This window comes from Alexandromys fortis, unplaced genomic scaffold (assembly GCF_014885135.2).
Source record: "Alexandromys fortis isolate MF-2015 unplaced genomic scaffold, M_Fortis_MF-2015_v1.1 scaffold_22, whole genome shotgun sequence".
Lineage (NCBI taxonomy): Eukaryota > Metazoa > Chordata > Mammalia > Rodentia > Cricetidae > Alexandromys > Alexandromys fortis.
In genome coordinates, this window is record NW_026067900.1 from 1722397 (window position 1) to 1730226 (window position 7830).

The following is a 7830-nucleotide window of genomic DNA, read 5'->3' on the forward strand; positions in this document are numbered from 1 at the left end:
GATTGCCATCTATGAGCTCCTTTTTAAGGAAGGGGTGATGGTTGCCAAGAAGGATGCCCATATGCCCAAACACCCCGAGCTGGCAGACAAGAACGTGCCCAACCTTCATGTCATGAAGGCCATGCAGTCTCTGAAGTCTCGAGGCTACGTGAAGGAGCAGTTTGCCTGGAGACACTTCTATTGGTACCTTACGAATGAGGGCATCCAGTATCTCCGCGATTATCTCCACCTACCTCCGGAGATCGTGCCTGCCATCCTGCGCCTCAGCCGTCCGGAAACTGGCAGGCCTCGGCCCAAAGGGCCAGAGTGTGAGCGCCCGGCAAGATTCACAAGAGTGGAGGCGGACAGAGACACCTACAGAAGGAGTGCTGTGCCCCCTGGGGCTGACGAGAAAGCAGAGGCCGGGGCTGGCTCAGCCACCGAGTTCCAGTTTAGAGGAGGCTTTGGTCGTGGACGTGGTCAGCCACTACAGTGAGCTTGAAGACTGTTGTTTGGAATAAACTTTAAAGAAAAGTGTCAAAAAAAAAAAAAGAAAAGAAAAGAAAAGAAAAGAAAGAAAAAGAAAAAAGAATATTCCTAACAATTTGGAGGTTTCTCACCGAGGGGATCTGTTTTTCCCACAGGCTCAGCGCCACCTGCTGGTAAATGCCTTTACTGTACTCCCCAGCAGGCAAGGCTGGCTTCGACTGGGTGAGTTCCCCTTTTGGAGTAGGGTGGGGACCCATTTGATTTTCAGGCTTTCTGTTGAAGTCTTGGCCATGCCGGAAGTCTGACCCATGTGGCAAGCCATACCTTGCTGAGATGCACCCCTGTTTTGATTCAAGCATTCTGTCCGGTGGATGCATTGCAACAGGCTTGAGTTCCAATAGGCATGGGCTTCTAAAAGGTCCTTGTGATTCCAAGCTGATTATTCAAACACCCGTGGGCAGCCTTTTACAAAAATCCGGCTAAATTGGGCATATCTAACATCTAAAGCAAACAAGTCTCCAATGCCCATAGTTTCTAAATGTGTGCTCTGCCCTTGCTTCTATGTCCTGCTCCTCTAGCTGTTCGTCTCACTCTGAGATTCGCTAAAATGGGTCCGTCCCTTCCCCCCACCCCGTCCTTCAACTCTCCTGGCTTCTGCCACCTAACTGCCAGGATTTTAAGTTGGTCAACTGACACAGGTTTCTAGAAGTGTTTTGTCTTTCTGTTAGAATGATGTGGCCACCGAGTGTCTGTGTAAGTATGTTGAGTTATGTTTCTGTGTGCATGTGTACTTGTTTTAAGGTAATTCCAAACTAAAACAGCTCTGAAAAACTACAAACACGTGAGTAACCACCATTTTGACCCCACCACCATCTTGGGTAAGAGCACCCACATGTGCTAATGTTCTTTGACTTATTAAAATATTCCTTTTAATCTTCTTACATTTACTAGCACTGGTAAACTGTAACTAATTGGATAAAATACACATCTAAATTCAGCTTATATGCCCAGTTTAAATAATAGGTAATGGTACCCAATTCTCAAGTGCTTTTACAGATCTGAGGGTATGGCGTTTAACAAAAGAGCCTCTAACACAGAGACATGCCAGCTCCCACAGCACCCTTTAGCTCACATTCTATCTGGCAGTTAATGACTTCCCATGGCTAGCCCCATTTTATAGGGCCAATAATAACAATGTTTTTCTCTCCTAGCCACCTGCCTTCTCATCTCCCTCAAAAAGCAGCTGCCTAAGGACTCCAGGATGAGTGTAAACCAAATGTGGTTCCAGTCACTCCTCTCACTGACTGTGAGCCCACCTCCCAGTTCTCTCCCCTCCCATGTTGCTCCAGGCCTGCAGGAAGTAGCCAGACTTGAGTTGACGCCCCTATATCCAGGGACTCTGGGATATTTGATTAAAAGTGAGACCCCCAGCCCTCTAACACCCCCATATCCAAGGAGTCTGGAATGATTGATTGAAAGCGTCACCCCAGCCCCTGACACACATCCTTGGAGCAGAAAGCTCCATCTCAAGCCCCCTCCCCCTGGGAGTTGCCTTGGTCCAGACTCTACCTCTGGAAAAGTCCATCAAGCGGGACCACTCCCGCAGGCTCTTTAGGACAGGTGGTCTTTGGGTTTTGTGTGCCCTCCTTTCCATGCCTTGCTTTCCTGGCCACCCGGGAGTGCGCTCTTTAGCCTTTGCAGAGTTTCCTCAAGTCCCTCAGATTTCAGCTTTCACGCCCTTGCAAATAAAAGTTATGCCTTGCCAAGAGTGTCCTTCGGTTTTGTGGAAGATTTTGTTTCCTAGATAGGTCCATATTAGGGCAGAAAGAAAATGGTAGCTTTGGAAAATTAAGTATGTTTAGGGATCTGAGCAGAACGTCCATCTTTTGCACTAGTTTATAATCATCCAGAAAAATTAGCATATTATTAATTCACGCAGGTCACCAATGCCTATGGCTGAGGGTAGCCCAGATAGTGTGATATCAGGGAGAGTCCAGCAGAGGGAGACAGAGGCTGAATAAGGTGTGGACCCGGCACTTCGGACTTGCACAGCTTTTGAGTAAACGAGGTACAGAACTACTCCATCCAACCTTTCAGCCCGCCCAGTGTTGAATACAAGTCGTCCGAATATGTTAAGGGGAGACTGACTAACGCATTTCCAACTTCTCAAAAAACTGTCTGCATGTAACCCCATCCTAAACGGACATGCCAAGTTTAGTCTGTCCTTGGAAACAGGTGTACACCACCCGCACACACGGTGATGAATGGGGGCAGAAAAACAGAAGCCAGTGGAACGTGAGTGTAGGTCACGCGCCTAGTGGGGGGCCGGATTTACTGTGGCCAAATTCAGGTGTCCGTTTCTTCATCCTCCCCTGCCTTCTCTGAGAGGCCACAAACACTTTGAACTGCCAAATCCTCTTTGGCAGGGTGACAGGGTGGCCCTCTGGTCACCTGCAACATTTCCCAGGCCTGTATGTGGCGCTCAAGCGCAGGGAGAGCCAAGGTAGGTCCCAGAGCCAGCTCCTGCGACAACCACAAAGCCGCTTGAGACGTAGAAGGAGGAGGTGGCTGCAAGGCGGGCTGTCTGTTTTCCCTTGGGATTGGGTTCTAGAAAGCTGGGCGGGACTCCGGTTGTGGTATAAAAGAGGCGCGCCACTGTCCCAGCTGCAGTGCTGAAGGTGCTCTTGCAATCAGACCCAGCGAGACTGAAAAAGAAAAGGTCTGATTTCTATATATTCGTGTATTTAGTTTTGATAACTGGAAGGCAGAATGGGCATGAGGATGCACCAAAGGCTCGTGATGATCCGGAACCCTAGATGTGTGGAAATTAGAGGAACTAGGATCTAGGATTTCAGAGGGTCTAGAGAGGGATCCACTGGACTCCAGGAGCCCAAACTCAACTGTTTTTTCTCTATGTTGCAGGCACGCTTCTGTTCGCCGCGCTGAACCCCAGACTAGGAGGATGCGCCTCCTCGGTCGACTCCGCTCGTCGACTCCTGAGCCCGCCTTCTCCAACGTGCTCACCCCGGGCCGCATCCCAGAGTTTTGCATCCCTCCGCGGCTGCCCGTCCCTTGCGTTCCCGAATCGCCGCAACCGGCCGCAGCACTACCTTGGCGCTGCGCGGCCGAACCCGACCTGTGGCTGCCCACCCCTACAGACTGCGACGATAATGACTTTGACCACACGGGTCGCACCGACTGGGACCCGCGCTCACAGGCCGCGCTCTCGCTGCCGCACCTGCCCCGCGCGCGCACCAGCTACGGCTTCTGCGCGCTGCTCGAGAGCCCGCACACGCGCCGAAAGGAGTCGCTCTTCCTCGGCCACCCAGGCGTTCCCCGGCCCGGACTTCGCCACCGCGCGCACACCTACGCGGGCACGCGCCGAGCCTCGGACCCTGCGCGCGCCGCCCCGACTGATCTGAACACTGCCCCGCCACCTGCTCCTGTGCCCCGCGTGCGCCGCCTCCTGCGCGCCCCCGATGGGCTGCTGAGCCGCGCACTGCGGGCCCCTCGGGGTCGGCCGAGTGCGCGCCCCGGGCCCAGTGGCGCCGAGCGCGAGCGCGCTACCTCCTGCGCGCCCCCGACCCCAACCGGCCCGGATCGTGAACGCCTGCAAGCCGAGGCCAGCGTGGCTCTGGGCCGCGGGGATTGCACGCTGCGCCTGGCCGCCGAGTACTGTCCGCGCAGCGCGTGTCTCCGCCTCCGCCTGCTGCGCGCAGAGGGCCCGGCCGCCGCGCTCGAACCCCGCGCCCTGGGCTGCCGCCTCAGCCTGGTGCTGCGGCCGTCGGGCCAGCAGCGCGCCAGCGTTCTCCGGCGCAGCCGCAAGGCCGCCCTGGACCAGGACTGCTGCTTCGATGGGCTCTCGGAGGAGCAGCTGCGCCGCCTGGCCGTGCGCATCAAGGCTGAGAGCAAGGGCCGCGGGCTGGAGCGTGGACGACCGCTGGGCCAGGGCGAGCTGCTGCTGGGCTCGCTACTGCTGCTCTGAGTCCGGATTCCGTGGGAGCAAGGACACTGACATTCATTTGGCCTTGAGATGCATATACTCTTGGCCCTAGAAGATTCAGAGCCTCTTGGACGCTGACAGTGGCCTGGCCCTGGGACACACACACATAGCCTCTTGTCTTAAGTATACTTTCCCTTTTGTACAAAATAAAAGTTATTTATTTTTCTATTTATAACCGTGCAGTGTTGATGTTTGCTTCGTTGGCCTCCACTTTTCTCGTTTTTTTTTGGTAGCAAAAGAAAAAGCAATGGCTATTCATAGCACTTGATCCTCTTTCAGACTCTTTCAGACCATAAAAACAAAAACAGGTTCTCCCTGAAGTGGAAGAGTGTGAAAGAAGGGAAGCACTCTCACGGGCTTGCTTTTCCTGTCCCCCTGCTTTGTGCGAACACTGAGAGGTTGATTCTTCAAATAGTCTCACTGGAACCTAATTACACCCAAAGGTCTGCCCTTGGTTTGCCCACAGTATAGTAGAAAGTCAGACAGACATAGAAACAGATGAGGTCTAGTCTTTTGTTTTCTTCCTGCCCATTTCTGCTTGTCCGAGGGTCCTTTGCTTCATCAGTAAAATATCTGTCTCTGGGGGCTTTGCAAAGAAATGCTTGGACACCAGTCAACTCTTGAATACAGTAACTTATGGGACCATAGCAGGACAGGGTGGCCTGCATGGTAGAACAGGTGCTACATCAGTCCAGAAGGCAGATTCCTTTGCTTCCTTCCCACTGGTTTTCCCGAATGTAGCCGAGCTAATGGGCAGCTAATACTAAACACTCAAGTGACCAAGCAGCCGGAATGTAGAATGGCTTAGGTTTCCCATGGCCACTTTATCCGTACTCAGTAGTAGCAATGATTCACACTTATTCTGTATCAGAAGGCCTCTTCCCATTGTTGTTGGTCAGATAAAGTCCTGAGTACCAACACAAATCCTGCATTAAATATAATTCTAAGGCAGGCATATCAATACTTTAAAATCAAATAATTTAAAACTAAGTTGCCGTCACAGAGACGCTTTTCACAAAGCCATGTAGCTAGTGCACAAAGTTGACCTAGACATGAACCAAAGCATCCAGACTTCTCCAGATGACTGGTCTACTCTGTGTTGTCTCACCCAAGTCTTTTAACCCCTTTCTCTGCAATAGGTGTCACACTGAGCATAGAGGGTACAGCTGTGTACAAGATAAACAGGTGAATAGCAAAAAAAAATAAATAAATAAATAAAAAAGAAGACAAAGAAGGAAGAGGAGGAGGAGGAACCAAAAAGCAAGTTTTATTACTGCAGATTACAGTAACTATCATAAAAACAATAAGGAGGGTGACAGAGGCCACTGGGTCTGGGAAGCAGCAAATGCTTTTAGAGCCGAAGTAGCCAGGAATATTTCCCTGAGGTTGAAAAGGGAGTGAATCTAAGGAGGAATTAGGTTCAGCATAGTCAAATAGCCTCTTACCAGGACATTATAATCCCTTAGCAGGTTGTTTTCCCAGTTCTCCCTTAGCAGATTGTGTATCCCCAGTTCCAAGCCAGAACTCTTGTCTCTCTCCCAACATCATCTGTCCTAATAAATGAGATCATTACTTTTCTTCTCTTTAAATCTGTGTGCTCATGTGTGCATACATGTGTATATGTTCATATGTGTGCACTTACCAGTGAGTCCTAGGGGTCAGTCGTTACCTCCCACCTTATTTGAGACAGGTTCTCTTTGCTTGCCCCTGCACACCCTGGGACGGGTGACCTTCAGGCTTCTAGGGTTCCACCTTTCTCTGCGTCCCATCTCCACACAGAAGCACTAGGGTTACAGACCTGCGCTACCATATCCAGCTGTATGCGGGTCCTGGTGATCTGAACTCGGGGACTCGGGCTTACACAGCGGGTGAGAATTTTACCTCTTGAGACATCTCTCAAGCCCACTGTCATTCTTTCTGTCACTCAAGTCAAGTGGAGTGGTCCCTGACTCCCCTGCCTCACGCTTTACTTCACTCTGATGACGATGTCATCTCTTCGCAAAGCCCTAGCTGGCGCCACTGTCTTCGTGTGCTAACACCGAGTTTTCCTCTTCTCCCCCTCCTTCTGTTGCTACTAGATGTTACACTGCTGTCTGTGTTGTTTGCACATTTTCCTTTTTTTCATGACAAGGTATGCTTTATTAAATGTAGGAACTTGGTTTACATATTCCTTGCTTTGTCTCAGATGCTTAAAGCCAAGTACAGCATATAGTAGATGTTCAAGAAATAGTGCCCAGACAGAGTGTGGGAAGACAGAATAAGCAGAAACAATAACTCTAAGTCAGGCAACATTCAGAAATTGGATAAAGGAGATGCCCAGGGTATAGGAGGCAGCAAACCGGCAGCTGGTGTCAGCGTGAATCTCAGACCAGAAAAAAGAATAGGATGGCCCATGTGGTTGAGAACGGAGGTTGGAAGCTTGGACAAGGACTCCAAATGACTGTTGAGGCCAAGCAAAGTGTGTCGGAGTCAGGCATCCCCCGGAGGGGCCGCGAGAGGCCACTGTGTAAAGATGTGAAGGTGACACTTGAGCTGTAATGAGGACCCCAGGATGCTGGAGATGTCTTAACGATGAAGTGTCCGCTGAGGGAAGCCACATGCAGAGAATGGATCAAGTCCAAGAGAGCACCTTTGTGTGCCGCAGGGGACAAGAGCTGGAGGGGTGGAGCCACCTAAGCCTTTTTAGGGTGCAAACGATTTCATCTCGTGAGCCCCAGATACCTGGCATGGACCTTTGGGACTCCATGTTTGCCCCCTGGGTTTCTGCTATGCTGAGTTTGACCTTTCCTTTCTGGGCCTATATTCCTACCTTTTGTAACAGAACCTATGTGCTCTGTCCCATTGCATCTTGGAAACAAGTGATTAAAAATTTTTATTTTGTGTTCAAGTATGTGGGATATATATGTGTGTATATGTTTGTGGAGATGAGAGGATAACTTAAAGGAGTCTGTTCACTCCTTCCATGATGTTGTTTCTAGGGATCGAACTTGGGTCATCAGGCTTGGCAGTAGGCACCTTTACCACTGGGCCAGCTCTCTGATCCCTATAATTTGATTTTTGATGTTGCAGGGGCTCACAGTTAAGAGATTATCTGACTCTCAGAAGTGATTACACTTGTACTTTTTTTTTTTGAGACAGGGTTTCTCTGTAGCTTTGGTGCCTGTCCTGGAACTAGCTCTTGTAGATCAGGCTGGCCTCGAACTCGCAGACATCTGCCTGCCTCTGCCTCCCAAGTGCTGGGATTAAAAGTATGTGCCACCACCACCAGGCATACTTGTACTTTTTTTTTTTTTTTATTGAGAATAAGAAAAAAAAGTTTCCGCCTCCTCCCAGCCTCCCATTTCCCTCCCCCTCCCCCC

At 50.6% G+C, this 7830-nt stretch overlaps 3 protein-coding genes across 3 annotated transcripts in view; all 3 read left to right on the top strand.

The window, feature by feature from the left end:
- Nucleotide 1: 1 nt before the first annotated feature.
- LOC126489796 (40S ribosomal protein S10-like) lies at nt 2-516 on the top strand (the record flags this gene model as incomplete). Its single annotated transcript, XM_050124319.1, has 1 exon — nt 2-516. A coding segment is annotated over one exon (474 nt), but the record flags the coding sequence as incomplete, so codon positions are not given.
- Nucleotides 517-3147: 2631 nt separating this feature from the next.
- On the top strand, nt 3148-4621 carry C2cd4b (C2 calcium dependent domain containing 4B). The gene is made up of 2 exons (XM_050126243.1): nt 3148-3187; nt 3391-4621. The coding sequence occupies exon 2, from the start codon at nt 3431-3433 to the stop codon at nt 4451-4453; it is 1023 nt and encodes a 340-aa protein (XP_049982200.1). The 5' UTR covers nt 3148-3187; nt 3391-3430; the 3' UTR covers nt 4454-4621.
- Nucleotides 4622-6856: 2235 nt separating this feature from the next.
- Nucleotides 6857-7830, top strand: part of LOC126489801 (60S ribosomal protein L10a-like) — a 16387-nt gene continuing 15413 nt past the window's right edge. The window contains 1 exon segment of the mRNA XM_050124333.1: nt 6857-6991. Coding sequence (XP_049980290.1) covers nt 6857-6991 — 135 coding nt within the window.